At 57.9% G+C, this 20,444-nt stretch overlaps 2 protein-coding genes and 1 non-coding gene across 7 annotated transcripts in view; 2 read left to right on the top strand and 1 right to left on the bottom strand.

The window, feature by feature from the left end:
- The window catches only part of IFT140 (intraflagellar transport 140), a 79,929-nt gene that overhangs the window by 14,089 nt on the left and 45,396 nt on the right, over positions 1-20,444 (bottom strand). For all 5 annotated transcript variants that reach the window (XM_025877166.2, XM_073899728.1, XM_073899725.1 and 2 more), the window contains one exon: positions 298-475. In XM_025877166.2, the coding sequence (XP_025732951.1) occupies positions 298-475 (178 nt within the window). The remainder of the gene's footprint in view (positions 1-297; positions 476-20,444) is intronic.
- LOC112828313 (small nucleolar RNA SNORA72) lies at positions 2,460-2,592 on the top strand. The gene has a single exon (XR_003209459.1). It is a non-coding gene; the product is annotated as a small nucleolar RNA SNORA72 (small nucleolar RNA).
- TMEM204 (transmembrane protein 204) lies at positions 4,008-19,363 on the top strand. The gene is made up of 3 exons (XM_025877170.2): positions 4,008-4,938; positions 9,004-9,159; positions 18,631-19,363. The coding sequence occupies exons 1-3, from the start codon at positions 4,659-4,661 to the stop codon at positions 18,873-18,875; spliced, it is 681 nt and encodes a 226-aa protein (XP_025732955.1). The 5' UTR covers positions 4,008-4,658; the 3' UTR covers positions 18,876-19,363.

The following is a 20,444-nucleotide window of genomic DNA, read 5'->3' as shown; positions in this document are numbered from 1 at the left end:
GGAGACCCCACCCACCGCAGTGTCCTGTGGACCAGGAGCTGACTTGGGTGTCTGCCTGCCCCCTCCCTGCCTGGCCCCCCAGGTGCATGATGGACCATGAGCTCATGCATGTGCAGGAGACGGGGAGGGCCCTGGAGAGGAGAGAGGCTTTGCTCTGCTTTTTGGTTCAAGCCCCTTTGAGGGGGTTTCTGTTCCCTGCTACCGAGTGGCCCAGACACGCATAGGCCATGGCCCACCTTGTGAGGCCAGTGCCTTCCCTCTGCCTGCCTGCCCATGCTGGGGCGGCACCCGACTCACCAGCATGCCCAGCTGTATGGCCAACATGGCCACCCTGGCCTCCAGCTCTGGTTCCTGCTCAGCCTCCCGCAGGGCTCGTGCTCCACGCGCATGGCCCATGTTTCCCAGGCACACCTTGGCGACGTCCAGCCGCTGGGTCTTCACGCACATGCGCGCCATGTTCTCCCAGACCGCCTCACTGTGCCAGGGGATGTGGCAGCTCCGTGAGCTTGCAGCCCTCACACCCCTGCCACCCCCCAAGACGCATACCAGACACAGCAACATGGCAAACCAGGGCCCCCACCCCTCCCTTGGCTGAAGGCCACCTGTGTCCCCACAGACCCTCTCAGGCCTCCCACACACCCACATTCCTCCCTGCCTTGGTGGCCGTCTGCTCGTCAAATGTCCTTGCTCTATGCCTGCCTGCACCCTCTGTGGAGCCACGGAGGTGCTGGAACTGCTCTCCGGCAGGGGCCCCGCAGGGAAAAGGGGCTATAGAGCCTTCACACCCCAGCGGGCCTGGGGAAGGGGGTGGGGAGCCCCAACCCTGATTCTCCTGAGGACCAGTGCATGATGCCCAGTGTGGGGTCTGCTGGTGGGCCCCTGGCCTGGGCTGAATAGAGGTTGGGGGTCCTGGGGATGATCCTGCATGTCCCCAGGACTCCGTCCTTGTTCTCAAGCTCACGGGCCCCCGCGGGGCTCAACACAGCAAGGCACCGACCAGACACAAGCCCTTCCTTTCTCCCTTTCCAAGTGGGTTCCACGTGGGAACCCTCTTTAAGATACTCCACACCCCAGGGTCTCAGGGACCCACGTGGGGGTGTGGACAAGGTCTCTTATGCCTCCATGCCCTTTCCCACCCTCTGCTGAGTCCAGAAAACAGGTGGCTGATATCTGCATACGATTCAAGTGGAAAACCCAAACAAGCAGAGAAACTGGTGGCCGTCCCAGAGCCCTTCCCTGATTCGGTTTCCCTGTGCCTCCCTGGGCTAACGCTGTTGGGCCTGCTGTGTGCACGAGCGGGACGGGTTGCTGAAGGCCGGGCTACTCCCACGCCGCCCTCTGAGCAGGGCCACCAGTGGCCTCCACCAAGCTGGTGGGGGGTGGGAAGTGAGTATTGGAAGAGCAGCCAGAGACCCACCGGCTGGGAAGGGCCTCAACGCAGGACGTGAAGTTCTGGGTTTTGGACAGGGGCCAGCCCACCAGAGCTCCAGCGCTTCCTGTTGTCCCCACCCGCCCTACTCACATCTGCACCTCATCACCGTGAGGGCAGGGCACATGCTGCCCAGGGGCCTGGCCTGAAGACAGCCCCCCCTTTCTGGAAAGCCCTCTCTTGAGAGCTGCCGGAACCAGCCCACAGGCCCCTCTTCTCAGGCTTGCCACTCAGGCTTGTAGGGTTCATGGCCTCCCAGCCCACAAAGCAGCCCGAGCTTCTCTGCTACGAGACAAAGCTCCCGCCCACCCGGCCGTCATGTGCACGGACAGGACAGGCACACAGGACACTGCAGCTACTCCCTCCCCACCCCCCAGGGCCCAGCACACACACCTCAGGAGGATGGGAAGGGCCCTGGGGAGGTTTGGGTGTCTGGAGTGGGCCCCACAGTCCTGTGTGGGCAGGGTCACTCCTAACTCATATTCTGTGCCCAGGCCTGTGGCCCCCAGCTAGAATCTGGGGGTAGTGGATGGAGCAGGGTCTCCAGACATCACCTGTAGGGGAGCTGGATAGAGCTGACCCAGCAGCCATCAAAGGCCACCCAGGGATAAATGATTTAAATAAATAAGGGGGGAAGCTGATCCTTCCAAGCGGAGCGTTGAGCCTCCTTGTGGAGGTGACCCACTGCACTGTGTCCTTAGGGACTCTGAGTGGTCCTAGTTCTCCTGGGAGAAGGGGGCCATGTGTGGAGGGCTATGGGTGCCCCCCTGGAGCCCCCAGGAGGCTGGAACAGAACATAGGCCAAGGAGAGAAGGCACTAGCAAGAACTCAGCTGATGCATTTGCTACAAACTCTGCTGGGGAAAAATGCTGAAATAGGCCAAATCCCTCAGGGAACGGAAGGGCAGATAATTCTCCAAAGACCCCTGTCTTTCAGGGACATAGGCTTGGTGGTGGTGGGGGGTGGTGGCGTGCCTTGCCTGCAGCAGGTACAGAGCCCCCTACAGACATGTGATCCAAAGTAACGGGGCTGGTGAATATTCTTGCTGTTCTGATTTTGTAATAATCAGGATAGGCTAAACATTTGCTATGTTAAGCACCGTGCCTGTATCCCCAGACCTAGTTCTTTCCCTCGGTCTGGTTTTATCAATGCTGGTGATAGACCATGTCTGACTTATATGATGCATCTTTTTTTTTTTTTTATTTGAGAGAAACAGCATGTGTACATGCGCAAGCAGGGGGAGGGGCAGAGGGGGAGGTGGCATTAAGAATCTCAAGCTGACTCTGCACTGAGCACAGAGCCCAACGCGGGGCTTGATCCCATGACCCCACGATCACAGCTTGAGCAGAAACCAAGAGCTGGACGCTCAACCCACTGAGCCGCCCAGACACCCCTCTGATGCATCTTATGTGGGAAACGTCTATGACTCTAGATATCTGATCATCCTTAAGAAATGACAACACAGCAAGTGTTAGTGACTTTTTGAAGATAACCATTGCTAATTTGATTACCAACTGCAATTAAATGGATTGTAAAACTAAAAAAAAAAAAAAAAGCCCCCAAAACAAAAAAGAAAACCCACAAAATGACGGGGGCTGGGGCTCCAGACTCACAGGAACTCTCTGTAGCTCCAGAAGCAGGAGGCGAGTGGGGTGCAGGCAAGCCGAGGGGACCAGGCCAGTCCCACCATGCTGGACTCATCTCACTACCTCTGTGTTCCGGGCAGGTGTGTGGCCTCCCTGTACCCCCAACCCCAGCCTCCTCCCCTGTAACGAGGGCGCCTGGCGATGAGTGGGCAGCTCGGGGCCTGAGGGGTCTGACTGTACAACATCCAGGGTGCGCGTGCTAGTAACAGAGTGTGCAGGTGCCTTTCTCTCTGTGCATAGCCACTTCAGGGCCCCAGATGGGCGTGGCATCTCAGGGGGGGCAGCCCCACCTCTCTCGTGTGTCTGCACGTGCAGAAGGGATTGCGCTCCCTCATTGGGACGCACAGTCAGCACAAACACACGCCGGGCCACAGACCACATTCCCTCTGCCCTCAGGCCTCGCTGGGGGACCTGTACTGCGTGTCCAGGACCCCACCTTCTTGCACCTCCATCCAGGATGATGCTCCAGCCTGGTGGTTCTGCGGGTGTGGGCCCCTGACCCAACCCACCTGGGTGGCAAGTGGGGGCCTCTCCACCAGGCCCGGCCACTTTGTCTACTGCCTGTGAACCCGTGACAAGGGCAGGCCCCGGGGCACCTACATGCTGGGGGAACCAGCGGACGGCTGTGAGTGACCAGCCACCAGCATCCTGCCAACCCAGGCCCCGGGCCCAGGGCAGGAACATGCTCTGTGGCCACTATCTGCCTCTGGAGCTGCTCTGTGGTACCTGAGCACCAGGCTAGTGGGGTCCAAGACACACAGGTGCGACCACGGGTCTGCTGTGGGCTGGCACCCCGGGCCTTGCCCTTGGGAAAGGAAGGTGGGGAGGGCAGGGGAGGAGGGTCCTGGAGCAGGACTTGAGAAGGCCTCCCTGCTTTCCTATCAGGAAACACATCCTGTTAGCGTCTGGCTGCCGTGGCTTGGCCGCTATTTGTTGCAGTTGGCTACGCCCTCCATCCAGCTCACAAAAAACAGCCTCAAAAACAACCATTTCCTCTCTGCGGAGGGGGGGCCGCACACGCGCGCACACACAGACACACACGCACATGCACCTCCCTGCAGCAGGCTCGCTGCTTTCCAGGACCGGCTGTTTCGTGGCAGAGGCACAGGGCAGGGGCTCCCGCAGTGAGAGGCTGAACTGCTCCCGGCACAGCTCCCCCCGGCCCTGCTCAGAGCCTGGCGGTTGGTTTTGCTCTGTGGCGCTGGTTCTAAGCAGTGAGGCGAGACAGACCCCCACGTTGCCGCCCACCTCTCCTGTTTCTTGTGGGAAGGAGAGGCCTTGCTTCCCAGGAAGACGGCGCACGCACGACTCTGGACTCTCGCTGGTGCCCCGGCTTCCTCCCCGGGATGGGCCGAGAGGCTGGCTGCAGCTCAGGCCTGGCCCTGCTCCAGGTGCAGGAGGGAGGGTAGGGAGGGCCTGAGGTGAGCTCACCTGCACCTGTCACATGGGCCTTCCCGATGCCACTGAGAATGAGTGGTGATGTCCTCTAGCAGCCCCTAGCTGGTCTTGGCTCTCCCTGGCCACAGCAGCTGACCGGGACTGGGACTTTCTCCACGACAAGCGGACAGCACCGGCAGTCAGAGATGACTGTCCAGAAACTGGTGGCCACGGCAGTGCTGGTGGCCCTGGTCTCTCTTGTCCTCAACAACGTGGCGGCCTTCACCCCCAACTGGGTGTACCAGACGCTGGAGGACGGGCGCAAGCGGAGTGTGGGGCTGTGGAAGTCCTGCTGGCTGGTGGACAGGGCCCGGGGAGGGCCAAGCCCTGGGGCCCGGCCAGGGCAGGCGGACGCTCGGGACTGTGAAGCTCTGGGCTGGGGCTCTGAGGTGGCAGGCTTCCAGGAGGCTCGAGGCACCGTCAAACGTAAGTCTGCTTATTTTTATGTCTCCTTTAGGGTGGTCAGGGCCCACAAACTCTGACAGCACAAGGTGGACGTGGGGCGTGTGTTTGGTGACCAGCAACCCAGGCGAGCCCTGAGCTCTGCGTCCACCCTCCCGGCGGCGCCCAAACCTGCCCCGGCTCCTTTAGGACGGAATTCTTCCCGTGCGGGTGTTGGGCTTTTCTCTGCCTCCACACACAGGGAAAGGGCAGACACACTAACCAGATTGAGGACGATCCACTTTTCTTGGAAATACACCTCATTAGTAAAATAAACAAGAAGCTTAAAAACACGTGGCTGAGTTCCGACTTCACTCCACAGTTGTCAGGGTCATCGAGGCAGAACTTCCGGGAGGAGACCAGCCACGGGGGCGGCAAAGGGGCTCAGGGCAGCAGCTCTCGAGAGCAGAGCCCCTTGCGGTCTTGTCCTGGCCCTGGCTGGTCGCTGGCAGCTGGGTCTGTTGGCTGCTCTGGAAGGTGGGAAGTGGACTTTGACCGCGGGGTCAGGTTTGAGTGTGCGGGTGGGAAGGTTCACAGTGAGACATTTGTCACCAAACGTGTCATTGACGCGGTCACAGCAGCTGACAGGCAGAGGTCTCCCCGAGCTGACTCTTTGAAGCTGTTGATGAGAGTCTAACTCACAGATGAGCAGGAGACAGAGCTCATCCTTTCGAGAAGGTGAGGCTTTGGCAGGGCTTTTGCTAACTGCTCTCAGAGGGTGTCCACAAAGTCCTCAAGCAGCACAGGTGAGCTCTGTGCTCGGGGTGGGAATGTCCCCACCTGCCACGTGTTTGGAGCCCTGACCCACGAGGGAGCCAGGGTAGGGGTGGCGTCCAATTCCACAGACAAAGAGATGGAGGCTGCAGGAGACACGTGCTCGGCCACAGTCCCTGGGGGGAGGCAACCCCAGTCTATCCACTCAGAGCCCCTTGCCGTGTAGCCTGAGGGGTCTTCTGTCGGGGACGGGCTGTGTCTGGCAAGCAGGGCTTTCAAACTTTTCCACAAACTCAAAACTCAGCACAGCTGACCTTGGGTCCCAGGGGACTTGCTGGGTCCTGGGACTGTCCTGAGGAGTCATGCAAGCCATCGACCCTGAGGCTCTAGTGTGGGCTCTGCGCTGCCCTGACCCACAGAGCACCCCCAGCCCGGGCCTCAACGTCAAGCAGGGGCCCTCCCTGGGCACCCATACCCTCTGATCCCTGCCAAGGCCAGGAGGGCACACAGGGTGGGGATGTGCTTGTCTCCAGACCCCCCTTCCCACCTGGCCACCCGCCTGTGGTCCCTCCCATGATTTGACAAGCTTCTTGTATGACTTCTACAACGTCCTCACCATTGGTAACGCATCCGTGGCAGCTGAGCTGTAACCTCTGGGTGTCAGTATTTGCCCCAAGCGAGGGAAACAGTGTGGAAGGTTCTCGTGAGGGAGACTGAGTTGCTGACCCACTTCTCACCTGGTCCGTGTGCACGAGCCGCAGGATGACAGGAGCAGCACGCCGGGCTAATCTGCTTGGGGGCCCCCAGCACCTGGCGCCTCACATCAGACCAGCTCCCAGGGAAAACCCCGGTCCCTCTGCGCCACCACTCCGCTGGTGTAGGGATGGGGGAGGAGGGAGCGGGTGGGGCCGTGCTCAGATTCACACTGGCTCAGTGCTGAACACCCCTCCACTCCGCACACTGTGCAAAGTCATCTCGATCTGTCACAGGCCAGTGTGTGGCCACAGGCCTGACTTGATCCATCCCAAGCTCCCCATCTCAGGTGCGAGAGTCAGGCCATCCTAGAGTCTCCAGACGTTGTGGCAGGTGGGGGGGGGCAGCAGCCCAAGGACGGGGTTCATGCTTGTCTGCTCTGCTCCCAGGGTCCTGGCAACACCCTGCAGAGCCCAGAGTCCGAGCCACTCCGTGATCATGGAGCACCACCTGACGTTCTGCACTGTGTCAGGGGACTCTGCTGCAGGGGTCCTGAGTGACACGCAGGGTCCTGTCCTCCAGGACTGGGGGGCTCTTCCTGCCCGTCTCATTGGGCTGTGTGTGGCGATCGTGATGGTTATCCCTGCTCAGGCGGCTTTCCTCACTGTGAGGCGCCGTGGGGATTCAGCAGACGTGAGGTCCTCCTCTGGCGCCTGAGGAGAACTCCCTACCCCAGTCCTGGTCAGACTTGCTCTCTGGGCGTTTCTCATCTTTCCAAATTCCAGACATTCTGTCAGGTGCTCTAACCTCCTTTTCTAAAGCAAGTAAGGGGTGAGTAAACATGCAGTTAAACCTTGGGCACCTAGCCCAGAGGGGATCCCTGCTCTCTGACCACTGAGGCAGACAAAGGGCACTGGGCCTGCCCAGCCACAGACCCTCGTGCCATATTCCTGCGGGGTGCTGCTGCCCAGGCTACATGCGTGGTGATCACAGCCTGTCAAACGCCCGTGCACGTGCACCCCCTCCCCCACTGCAGGTTCCCTCCAGGTGGCTGATGGAGGGAGCGTGGCCCACAGGGCAGTCTTCTCAGGCAGGTGGTGGGTCTGTGGGCCGTCACTGCTTTATTCTTCACCCTCCCACATCTTCACGTCCACGGGGCCGGAGGCTGATGGGGTGAGGATGCCACAGAGGGCCGCTGGTGGCCAGGGCGTGTGGCTTCAGCTGTGCACCAGGAAGGACAGAGAGCTGGGCGGAGGCAGCGGGAGGGCAGGCCACTCCCCTCCGTGCGAGTGTGCCCCATGCGCGAGACTTTCCTTGCCTGGCCTGTGAGGCTGCGCTGGGGAACCTTGCACTTCCCTGGGCCAGCTCTGAACCCCAGCGCCCACCGTGTTTACCGCCCCTCGTCTCTGAGGTCACGCCTACCTCCCAGATCCGACCACCTTTGAGGTTACAAGAACTTCTGTGTGGTCACGTATTGGTAAAACTAACTGCAAAGAACACGGGGTGTGAAGACCCCAGAAGGAGCATATGAAGAGCAGGGCCTCCACAGGAAGGCAGGTCGGCCAGTCTTCAGCACACGGGAAGGACCTGCCTGGAGCCTGATCCGTCCTGACAGCAGGACCAGTTTGGTGTCCTGCATGCACGTGCAGCCACTGGTCAGGCTGGCTGCACCTTGGGTTCCACCATGAAGACTGCCTGGGCAGCCAGGAAGGTTCTGGCAAACTGGCCTGAAGCCTGGCTCTCAGCCTGAGCGGCCACCTCAGGCAGGGAAGGTGAGGAAATGTGGGTGCTGGCACCTTCCCCAGCCAGGCCCCGTTGCCACCCCAGTGCCAGGAGCCCCGCACTCGCCAGGCCTGGCCTCTGGCACCCCGGGCGTTTACTGAATCAGACGAGTGTCAGGGTTTCTAGCAACGGCAGGGACGATCTGCAGCTACTCTCAAGAGCACAGCGTGAGCTCTGAGCCCGTGGGAGTGAAGCCCGCTGGGCAAGAGAGCGATACTGGGGAGAAAAGCTGGTGAGAGGGCATAGCCAGCCGCGCTCACTGTCCACACGGCTCATCTACATGGCCAGCCAGGGCAAAAGCCGCCGGTTCAACATGATGAAGAAGATGGGCAGATGGGGACTGTCATCCTCCAGGAGCCCCGATCTGCCCTCAGGGCCACTCTGACTTCCTAACGGCTAGGCCTCTGCTGTTCAGCCCTGCTTGTATCTGCACTGCTCGCCTCAGGGAAAGGCCCAGAATCTGCAAAGGGCAAGAGCCCTCAGCCTGCGAAAGAAAGACAACAGGGAGGAGGAAGGTGCTTGACTCCTGATGGGCAGGAGGAGCTGGGCCTGGGGTGGGGAGTGGTGTGACACGTTGGTTCACTCCGGGCTCCTCAGGCGCTAATTACAAAGGGCAACAGTCACAGACACTGGGGCGCAGACACGGCGGCAGGCTGGGGCCCGGCGTCACAGCGGGCATGCTGCACGCGGGGACGCTGTGTCTGTCCATGGGCCTCTCACGCCAGCACTGTGAACCGCCTCCTACCCCTGGGGGAGTGGAGAGCACAGGGCAGGGAGGGCGGGTTGGTGAGGCCCCGGGCGCAGACGGAGGCAGGAGTTGCCTGAGCTGACCACCTGTCTTGTCCCCTGTCGTTCCCACAGTGCAGTTCGACATGATGCGCGCCTGCAACCTGGTGGCCACGGCAGCGCTCGCTGCAGGACAGCTCACCTTTGTCCTGGGGCTGGCGGGCCTGCCCCTGCTGTCGCCCGATTCGCAGTGCTGGGAGGAGGCCATGGCTGCCGCGTTTCAGCTGGCGAGTGAGTACCCCCGGGGCCCCGGGCAGGCAGGGCGGCCGCACACATGGTCGCGTGGGGCTGGCAGGCCCGCTGCAGTCTTCTAATGTCACCGCGACTCCCATGGGTCACCCTCCCACCTTTCACTGTGGGCAGAAGTGAGACAAAACCACAGGTGGGGGCGCTGAGGCCGCAGCGAGCACATGGCTGGGCTCCCGCCCTCTCCCGCTGTAAGACAGGGCACTCCGCGTGCTGGCGCTCTAGGCTCACGTGCTTGCTTTCCGAAGTCTGCGGCATCTGCTATGTCTTTGCCTGTCTGCAGCCAACGTGGCTGGTGGCCTGCGGTCAAGCCCCACCTGTGATGGTGCAGCAGCGTGCCACGGGCAGGGGGAGAGCCCCCACCTGAGCCCGCACCTCCGCCATCTTGCCTTCCCCACTAATGCTGGGTGAATGGGGAGGTCAGGGCGAGCATGAGGGTCCAGCCAAGCTCATCTGCACGCTCCATAACCAATGCAGCTTCCGGGACCCGGCCAGGGTCATCGGCAGGTCCTTCCTCCTGAGCAGCACAAAGCATGGAGGACACGTTAGCTCCTGAGCGCACCGGGCCTGTCCTGGCTCCCACACCCAACGGCACATGCCGCCACAGGAGCGGGGTGGGAGGCCACACCGGCCAGGCCTTGGGGGCGGCTGTAGGGTGAACTGAGAAAAGGCGCGGGCATACCCATGGTCTTGGAAGGCTGAGGATGGTGGCAGCGGCGGCGTAAACGAGAGGCAGAATTGTTTTGGGAAGTTGTGCACAAGTGGCCATGGAAGCCACAGAAGCTATTCACGTGATCCCGGGGGGGGGGTCTTCTCTCGGCTTCCCCTCCCCGACGCCTCCTCCCTGCTGGCTCACCTGGGGACGTTCGGGTTTTCTGCTGCCTACTGGCGAGCATGTGAGTGGAGGTCCTGCGCGGGGATGACGTGGACTGGAATGTGGGGGTGTGATCAGCCGACCCACCTGCCTCTCCCACTGCTGGGGAATGGCAGCATGCCCCAACACTGAAGGTACAGTTCCAGCAGACCCAGGAAGAGAAACCGCAGGAAGTCTGAAGTGAATCATTCTGGGAATAATGGCCCCCGGCCCTTATCTTTCTGGAGAATGAGGCTGACAGACTGGCAGGAATTCACATGCTGGAAAGTGAGCCGGGTGGGAATCAGGAATTGGAAACAGGCCTTCCTGTGCCTTTTAATAGAAGGCGGGTGGTCCTGGGCCAGTCACTTCCCCATGGCCGGGTCGCCCGCGGGGCCCGGGAGCGCCCAGGGCCGACCAGATAGTTTCCAGGAAAGAGCAGCTGTGGGGCCGAGGGAGCCAGACAGGCACCTTGGCTCTGTCACCTGCAATGCACGGGAACTGGGGCTGGCATGTCCGTCTGCCCCCACAGGGCTGGTCTTGAGAAGGAAGGAGATGTGGGTGAGACGGGGTCTCTGACCACCGCGGCCTCCTTCCCTTATCCAGGGAGGTGGGTAAAAACATGCACATCCCAAAGGACAGTGACTGTTCAGAAAATCACTCCTCTGCCCTCCGCTGACCTTAGGGCCATAAGGCAGAAATGGGGTCCTCAGCCTCACTGAGGCTGCCCACTTCTATTGCATGGGCTTATCTGAAACTCCATCCCCTCCAGAAGGAAGTGGAAGATTAGGAACAGATATTCAGATATTCAGGCATTGAAGAAATGAAAGGAACAGCTCTTGATTCTGAAAATATCTCCTTGCAGCAGAATAAACAAGCCACGGCATTTTTAATTTAGAATTATTGGGAGAGAGACTGTGGGTTTGGTGTCAAACGGACATCTTACTTCCTGCGAACCCTCATTTCAGAAAGACAGTGTTGCTTCCAAATCACGTATTTTTGAGCAAGTGGAGATGGGGGAGCCCTGTGAAGGAAACGGGAGCTGTCTGGCGGTAGCCCTGGGACGTCCTGGGGCCTGTCCTGTCTGTGAGGCGGAGGTGCTCTCTCCTGGCTGTCCCCAGACCGGGGCAGCCTCCGCTCACAGATCATCAGACCGGTACAGGCTGACAGGAAAAGCCAGGAGCACCGGCTCTGCAGGCTTCTCCCGGAGGCTTCTCCTGGAGGCGTCCCACCATCACTCCCACAGGTCTGTTTTGCCCAAAAAGGAAATGCGCTTGGCCCTGTTTAGACTTGTTTCATTGACAAACAGTACAGAATGCAGCCATGTGTCTTTCTTCCACCACACTGCTAATTTTAGAGTTAGGTTTTTTCCTGTGCTCCGGTCTGCTTTAAACAGTCAGGGAGAGAGACTGAAGGGCGCCGGGATATCCTGTCCCAGGAGGGGAAATGCCTGCTGGTACCTGTTATGCAAGCGAACCTTCAGTCCCCAGTGCTGGGGCCAGAGGGTGGGCAGCAGGGAGAGAAGGTGCTGATGAATTCAAGGGGAGGCGGGGAGGCCGGGCAGGCTGGAACCCAGCAAGGATGGCGACTCCCCGCCTGCCCGCCGCTCTTCCCGTCCAGGCACCGGACCCTGCTCCTCACACTTGCTCCTCTGAGGGACCCTGTCATAGGGACGTTCAGGGCTCCGAAGCTGCTGTCCTCAAACAGGTCCCTGCCAGCCATTCCACCTGCTGCATTCTGTTCACAAAGTCACACCCAGCAGTTTCCAGCTTCCTTGCAGAAGCTTCCAAGTGTGATTTTAATCTACCTTAAAGTTGAAAAGATTACTTTCTGTCCCTTACTCCACCTCCACAAGCTGAACATCCACATGCAACCCCCGTTTTCCCTGTGGCGACGGCTCCCATCGGGGCTGTGGGGGTGTGATGAGGATCTGCCCGTGCGGTGGCTGCTGGGCCGACCCCCACCCGAGCACGAGCAGCCCCCTCCCACAGCCACGTTCCTGTACGGGCTCCTGGAGGCTGGCTCTGCAGACCCGTCCTCTGTCCTTTACTCTTGCTTTGGCCGACTTCTGCTCGTCCGAGTCTGGTCTCACTGCTGTGTGAACAAAGGCGCACGGTCATCCTGGCCTGATTACTGCAGATGCGTCGGACCCTGTGTCACACACCTGAGTGACGCCTGGGGCAGAGCAGACTGCCGAGGGCCGATTTGGCAGGTAGTGTGTCTGGCGGGCACCTCGGGGTGAGGCTCCTATGCGGTCCTGGAGCATCTAGGTGCCGCGTCAGGTTCCAAGGCCCTGGATGAGCCACCTCATCCCTAGCTCCTGTGCAGCCAGAGAGCTGGGGCCAACTGGCTGGTGGCGGCTCCGTCATGCCTGCCGCTGTGACCACCCTGACATCCCCCCGTGGGCCTGCTGGGGACGCCACACCGCTCTTTGCTCAGAGCCGAGCACTCCCCACTGCACCTGGAGTCTGTGCCAGAGCCCTGCCAGTAGGCCTGAGGACCACCCCGGAGGGTGGCTCCAAAATTTTCTAAGTGTGACCGTCCTATGGCTCTTCAGGTGCTCACGGCCCTGGGCCCTGGCTGTCGGCTGTGCAGGACTGACTGACCAAACTGGGTCCCAGGTGAACATTTTTAGGGGGGACAATCTCATGGTCATTCCAGGCTCTGTGGCTGGCCCACCTCCATGTGTGCAGAACGTTAGTCCAGGCTCCTTGTCAATCATCTGAGTGACCCTGCAGCTTGCTCAGACTTACGGTTCTTCTTAAAGTGCGACTGCCATCACAAACAGGTCTAGTTCAAGTACAAACGTACAGCCGACTTGCAGAGGCCTCCGCTCTCTGCTGTGTTCTGAGTGCCTCTGAGATGGTACTGGGCTCTCCTCGGGACCCTAGCCAACGACTCCTCACCTCCTTTGGGGAGGCTGACCAGCAGGCCCGATGGAGCTCATGCAACGCTCCCAAGCCAGTGAACTCACAGATATGCAGCTCTGGCACTTGGCCCCTCAGAGTGCTGTCCCTGCACCACACATGTCCTGAAGCCAGTGGATGCCAGCCCTCACTAGCCCGCTCCCGGCCCGGCCCTCCTCCTGACACAAAGCCTCCCAAGCTCTAGCGGGACTACCGTGGGAGCAGAATCACTGCAGAAGTTCCTGGACTCCTTGTCTCTGGCTTCTGGAAATTTTTTCTTATGATGGCAAAACTTAAAATATGCTAAGTACTCTGTGCCCCTAAGAATGCTCATGTCGTCAGACCTCACAGGGGAAGTCGGGTTGATTTGCGGCAGCTGTCTTGGCATCTCGTGAGCCGGTGGGGATTCTGCTGTTCTTCTCATAAGAATATACAACTTTCTGTTTTTCACAATAGGGTGATGCTCGCTTGGTCTGGACAACGTGCTTTTCTGTCTTTGGCACCTGCTTCCCTGGCGCCGGTCTGCACCCCCAACGTACCCTGTGTTTTCCCTTCACTTCCATGTCCTCTGTGCTGCTCAGAGTGACAGCATGTCAGGCATCATTTGGGAGCTTCAGTTCCGTGGAAACATGACCAGGTCCGCTATACGTTTGGCTTTTCCTTTCCCAGAATCCCTCCCTCTGGGGAGGAACACGTGGATCCCATCCCTTTGCAGCTCACAGGTGCTGGGACATCCCAACCACGGCCATGCCCTGAGATGGGCCATGAGTGAGTTTGCTCTGTGAATACTCTCTCTGGAAGCTGTCACAGGCACAACGTGAACCAGGTGTGTTGTGTGAAGGTTCAGGGTTCAGCCCCACGGTCTCTCCTTATACCACCTGCGTGTGCTTGACTGTCACCCCAACAGGAAGGCCCTGTGACAGGCACTGGAGCCCTCGGAAGCAGGCAGGAAGGAAGTGAGAGGAAAGGGACGCTCTGCAGGTTGAGCTGTGATTCATAGAGCCCTCGTGGCCAGCTCACAGGAAGGGGCTGTTTGCTTTGGAAACAGAAATTCATGATGGAATTGACTCCACATGCAGAATTCAGGGTGTTTGCTCAGTCTCCCCTTGCATTTGTTTCTGGACAAACATGAACATCACTGGGAAGTCTTGGGAGAAAAGTCTCTGGGACAATTCTGAGGGGGTCTCCACACCAGGATGTGCCAGAGATGGAGAAGCCCAAGTCTCTGGCACATCCAGTTGCTCTGTCAACTGGTCCCATGAGTTAATAAGGCCAGCCTGGCCCAGGTCTACTTCCCACACCCCTCCTCTCCCCCCCAGCAGGAGAATTTCATGAAGCAAACAGCAAGTTGGATTACAGAAGAATGTCTATGTAATGGCAGGTACCCAGTGCCCAGGCAGAGGCTGGAGGTGGCCAACAAGGCCACGTGCCCATCCATGTCCCCGCGGCTTTTCACTGCTGACACGTGGCACACACGGGAGATCCCTGTGTGCCACGCATCTGTGCAGTTTGTGCCACCCCCAGTGGCCTGGGCAGGGTCCACCTGTCCTTGTGCCGTTGTTCTAGTAGGTTCCTGGTATCTTCCTGATCAGGAGAGGCTTTTCCTAAATTCGTTTTTTTTTAATGTTGGGGAGTCAAGCCCTTTCTCTGACATGTTCTAAGTTGAACTGAAACAAAGCAAAAGCTAACATGGGTCTTTACACAGAGTAAGTCACATAAATGTGAATTCTTTAAACCTTTTCTCACACGAGGATACAGAACTAGACGTTCTTTTCCACTTCTCCTAGAAAAAAGAGCCAAGTGAGGTGCAGCCTATGAAGAGCAGGCCAGAGAGGTGAGACGCACCATGGACGGTGCTGGAAATGTGCCCAGGGCCGCTTACCGTCAGGCGGTCAGTAGTGCCCCAGACGGACAGACTCTAAGACTCCATCTGTCAGGCTCTGCGCTGACACCGACCCATCACCTTGCGGGATGGGGGCAGCTGTGCTCAGCTTGTTTGTGCACCTGTGAGTTCATATTCTCTAATCAATCTACCCACCCCTGACTGTTCTTCCATCTGTAATATGAAAAACCTTAACTCTCAACATTGAAGTAGCTCCACGCTCTGAGATTGTGCACATGTGGGCAACAGAGCCAAACATAAGGGAGGACGTAATACACAGACTGAGACAGCAACAAAATAATAGCCTACATTATGCTCAAGAATATACCGTTATATGATACTGACCTTAAGAAAACAAGTAACCCTGTGGTGCCGGCCAGTACAGACACAGGACAGAGTCCCACATCTTGCCCTGTGGCCAGGCCCCGGCATGGTGGTGCTGCGCGGCATTCCAGAAGCCAGCAGCTACTCTGCCCACGTGCTTTGTCGACTGGTCCCGTGAGTTAATATTTTCACTGCTTAGAGTTCAGAGTGTCCCTACAATGGGATCTCCTGGTGTCAAAGGCCCAGCCAACACCACTCTCTGGCAGGGTCTAGGTGGGCCTGTCCCCGCTATGCTGCCGGTTCAGGACTCCCCGGCCTGTGCTCACCACACTGGACCTGGCGACTCTGTGACCTGGAGCACCACGCTGTGCGGATAAATTTCATTTTCCCCACTCTAAGAAGAAAACCAGCTCCCCCAAGACGAGTCAAGCATGCTTCTGCCGCGCGCACACTACAAGCCCTCCGTGCAGTGCGAGCAGCTGTGCTGAGCACACGCGCATGGAAACTAGTGAACAGCTTGGGGACCAGCACGTCCTGCTGCGGCTCCAACCCTGAGCGACACAATCATGGCGAATGGGCCCTGTCCCCTGATGGGCTTGGTCACTATAAAGCTTCCCCAGAGGCCCACACTGCATTCAATTCTGCACCATGGGACCTACCTGGGTTTGTCTCAGATAATTCACTAGGTGATTCCTGGACGACCCTTTGGGAGGCAGAGCTGGAGCGGGGGTGGGGGGGCGCCCTCCAGCCATGGGGTCGCCAGCAGGGGATGGGCCAAGCCCAAGCTGCAACGGGTCGACTTGTGACTGGACCTCCAGGCTGAGTGATGCCGGCAGCCCCCTCCCCAGGGCTGGTCAAGCACAGGGCCAGCAGCACCAGCAAAGGCCCGGAGAGGATGAAACGCAGCATCCTGGAGGAGCAGACAGGGGCTGGTGTGGCCACACCATAACCGAGATGGAGATGGGGGCAGAGATCTGAGGCCAGGCAAAGGCACAGAGGCCATAGTGCCCTGCACCTGAGCAACACAGGGGCCTTGTCCTTTCCGGCTCTGGCAGGCAAGGGCGCCTGGCTCCTTCCAGCTCCAGACCAGCTCTGCCCCGGTCTTCACAGAAATGTCTCATGATGGACTTCACGGTGCTGTGTCTCTACTCATCAGCGCCGTCAGCCAACCCCAGTTAGCTGTGGGGCTGGGGCGAGGCTGTTCACCCCTGCACACATCCCCACAATGAATGATGTCGGAGAACTGGGGCTCAGGCTGCATATCAGATTTTTAAATGTTCCTGTAACCAGTGCAACCCCAAAGGATGCTTGGCAAAGGGCGAACAGACTTGGACCACAGAAGCCGTCACGGTGACTTCCTGCCAACTATGCTGGTCCCCACTGCTGTGCCCTCAGGCAGTGCCCTCTCTGCTCAGCCTGGCTCCCTGCCCGAAGGCTCCCACCAGCCTTGCAGCAAACACCCGTCCCCCAGCCACAGCCCCCTCGCTGTGACCTCAGGCACCAGCCAGCATGTCTCTGCCCGTCCCGTACTGCTGAGTCCTGTTGAAACAAGGCACGACAAGCTCCCTTGGCTGAGAAAAAATGCGCAAAGACACAGAAATATGAGGGGACACAGGAAGTATTTTCATTTTCATGGCACAAAAGGGACTATCACTCCTTTTCCCACGAATGCAAACCTCGGTACCACAGAACTGTGGGCAAGCGACATGCTCTTCACTGGGAGAGAGAGAAATGCCAGAAGTTTCTTTCTGTCAGTGTGCATGACAAAGAGAATTAGTTATTTTTAACAGAAAGGAAGTATCCAGAAGCTTTCTGTGTATAAAAATCTCCACGAAGTACTGCAGAGAATTAATGTGGAGATTAGTCACTGCCACTGTTGTTTAGCACGTGACTGAGGTGCATAAATGTTTAATTCATACTCTTTGGACGGTACAGTGATGATGAGACCGAACTGCTTGTGCTTGTGAGAGCTCAGGCCTCCCCCCACCCCTCACCCCACACTAGTTCATAACAGTTTCCAGAACCATGAGCTGGCACCACTGCGGCTCAGCTCTGGGGCCACAGGGGTCGTGCATGATCTGGTTTCCTGAGGAAAGCAGGGGAGGCAGTGGGGAACGGAGGGACCAGCATGAACAGACGGACGGATGTCACAGCACAGGGCAGGGGGAGGGACTGCAGCGGGAGGCTGGCCTGGCCAGAGCCCAGGGCAGGGGACAGGGACGAGTCCAGGAGGGGCGGGAAGCTTCCGTCCGGACCACTGCAAGCGACTTTGTCCTCATCAGGTACATTGGGTTCCAAGAAACAGCTCCCCCCCAGGTCATCACCGCAGAGGGTGGGGTGCTCCCTGGGCTGCCCCTGCCTCTGCTTCTGCCCGGCCCCCTCACCCTCAACAGCCACAGCTCCCACTCAGCACCGCACCTCCTTCCTACCTCATCTGCCTCGTCCGGCCCGTCCTGGCGGAGGGGTTGGAGGGCTGCACTGGACCAGCCTCCTAGGCAGCAGGACAGCAGGGCCTCTCCTCTGTCCCTGTGGGGCTCCCAGCCCAGACTCAGCCCTGAACTCTAGCAAACATCAGTGCTCTGTTATCCTAGCCGACAGGTCCTGTGCACAAACTCCGGCTTTCCTATCGCAAGAACTAACAAACCGTGACAGGAAGCGACTCCGTGGTGCTAAGTGCCAGCAACGTGAGGCCTGCGCAGGACTCTGTCCACCATCAGAAGAGAAGGCTGTGGAGGGGAAGTAAGCAGGAGGAGGGGATGTGGAAGTGCAAGGGAAACTGCAGGACCAGGGGCAGGGTGCAGAGGCGAGGGGAGGCAACCGCAGGAGAAGTGGCTGTGTCTGCAGCCCTGTCTGCCCCTCCCCAGAGCACGTGGGCGCTGGGCACTCTGGAGTTGTGAAGAAAAGCTCTATCTTCTCTAGAAGTGAACACTAAGAACAAGAAAACTGCTAAGGACAGGACTGCGTTAGATACCAATCTGAGTTGTTTCTAGATAAGACTTAGACAATTTCTGTGTCTACTTTCACTTGAATGAATGAAGTGCTTCTAGGCGCCGGGGAGGAGCTCACGCAGAGCTGCTGCTGGATTTGTCTCAGGGTGAGGGACAGGGAGCAGCAGTTCACCTCCATGGGATAGGTGGCTAAGAAAATGGCCCAGCCCTGGAGACCAAAGGATGAGTGCGCCGGGACCAGGCTGTTTTCTTGTGGAGCACCCCCCCAAAATTATTCCATGCCAGGATTAAGTAGACGCACACTGTCCCTCCACAGCCACACAAAGGTCATAAAAGCGCACAGAGGCCCAATGCAAAGCAGCTCAACACTGAAGCGCGGTATGTGAATCAGGCTACCACCCACTGGGACGGACAGAGCGGGGTGGGGGGGTGGGGGGGCAGGGAAGAGCTGGGAGCTGCGCTTCTGTGGGGCTCGACAGCCCATTTCCAGTCCTCTTCCTGGCTCCAAGTAAGGCTTTCCGAACACTTCCCTCTCGTTTACAGGTTTCGTCCTGGTCATTGGGTTGGTGACATTCTACAGAATCGGCCCGTATACCAACCTGTCCTGGTCTTGCTACCTGAACATTGGCGCCTGCCTTCTGGCCACCCTGGCAGCTGCCATGCTCATCTGGAACATTCTTCACAGGAGGGAGGACTGCATTGGGCCCCGGGTGATTGTCATCAGCCGCTCCCTGACTGCGCGGTTTCGCCGAGGGCTGGACAACGAGTATGTGGAGTCACCGTGCTGAGCCTGCTCAGGACTTTATCACTATAACTAAACAGTATAGAAACTGAAGGGCTGTCTGTGCGAGCAACTCATAGGGTTTCCTATATATACATGTACGATACACAGCTATGTTTACTGTTATATATAAATATATTATGTGGTTATATATTGCCTGCGCCACCTCCTGATGCACCCACGACTCGGCTTCACTTCTGAGCACATTCCAAGGAGGAGACCAGCGGCTGAGGTGCATGGACAGTGGCAGCCAGCTTGCTCTGCATCTTGGCCTAGGATTAATTTATTCTGTATCTGCTGAGCAGTGGGTCTTTGGTCATATTTACTTTGGTAAAGCAGAATACCCGGGAAGATTTTCTGGAACTGTCTGTGGTCTTCCTTGAGTGACTCAGAATTTACAATCAGATGGTTGTGGCTTTATGACAGAACTGTGTTCCTAATGTCTGTTTTGCTCCTGATTATTTTTCTAAGTTAAAATAAAATGCAAACTTCTCACCACTGTGTAAAACTTGTGTTTTATCCATCATACTGCCACACGGGTGAAAAGAAGTTGGTCTATTTTTCTGTCATTTTTGTGGGTTGGCAGGAAGAGAAGGCTTGATACATTTTTCAAGACCTGGTGGGAACACAGCTGTGGGCCCTTACTCACATTTCCGTTCAACTCTGACGCCCCTGTTCCTACAGACTGAACACTGTGGCCCTGGGACAGCAGATCAACAAATGGCAGAGTAAGTGGGAAAAGCGTCTATTTATTTAAAGAAAATTCAGAGAGATTACTTTATGTTTTTCCCTATAAAAATCTTCAACCTAGCTTCAGCCAGACGCTGGGTGGTCTACCGATGGCCTTCACGATACCCCACCGATTCCAAACAACCCTGGTCCTAAATCTGGAAGAGGTGAATCAGCGCCACCTCCCCAGGCTTCAGAAAACATCAAAGAGCTGCATCTGAGGGGTTCAAACCCGGGGCCGCTCCGAGAACCCGACTGCCTGACCACATCTGTAAGGACAGCCTGCCACCTGCACCCACCTGGACGCTTCCTGGACCCTGCCCTGCCTGACCCTGCGCCACCTGGCATCAGTGACTCCCACGAAACTGACATGGGGGCCCATGGGCAGCATGCAAAACGGGTCTGGCCCAGGCCCACTGGCTGCCTCCTCCACATGAAGCTGCCTCCTGCTAAGAAACATTCAGCCTTGCTGCTTCCGACCTTCCAGAGAGTGTGGTGATCAGTGTGGAGTTTGTCTCCAGTCAGAACAGTGGATTGGGGTTGGTGCTTTAAAAAACATAACACAATCGAGAATGACCGAAAAGCATCTGTGGCCTGAACATTTACAATAAACTCATCACACTCTGTAGAAATAACAGATTAGGTCCAACACCAGCACACTCAAGGCAACATTCAAATCTGACCTTCCTCCCTCAGAGCTTCTGTCCACAAAGGACCCACAAAGGTCCACAAAGGACCCCTGACCCCAGATCACATGCTAAAAATAATAGTCTTCTAAAAAAATAATGAAATATTTAAGATACACAACTTCACACTATTACATATGCAACTATGTAAGGGTACATGG

This window comes from Callorhinus ursinus, unplaced genomic scaffold (genome assembly GCF_003265705.2).
Source record: "Callorhinus ursinus isolate GAN/ISIS: 27379988/994484 unplaced genomic scaffold, GSC_fseal_2.0 scaffold13, whole genome shotgun sequence".
Taxonomy (NCBI): Eukaryota; Metazoa; Chordata; class Mammalia; order Carnivora; family Otariidae; genus Callorhinus; species Callorhinus ursinus.
Note: the sequence above shows the minus strand (reverse complement) of the source record. Positions and strands in the feature narration are given on the sequence as shown.

What these genes read in the sequence shown, in the direction of transcription:
- TMEM204 (XM_025877170.2), top strand. Translation starts at nt 4,659, where the DNA reads ATGACTGTCCAGAAACTGGTGGCCACGGCAGTGCTGGTGGCCCTGGTC. An exon ending in GGCTCGAGGCACCGTCAAAC is followed by an intron (nt 4,939 to 9,003) that starts GTAAGTCTGCTT and finishes TCGTTCCCACAG; the next exon opens with TGCAGTTCGACATGATGCGC. An exon ending in TGCCGCGTTTCAGCTGGCGA is followed by an intron (nt 9,160 to 18,630) that starts GTGAGTACCCCC and finishes TCTCGTTTACAG; the next exon opens with GTTTCGTCCTGGTCATTGGG.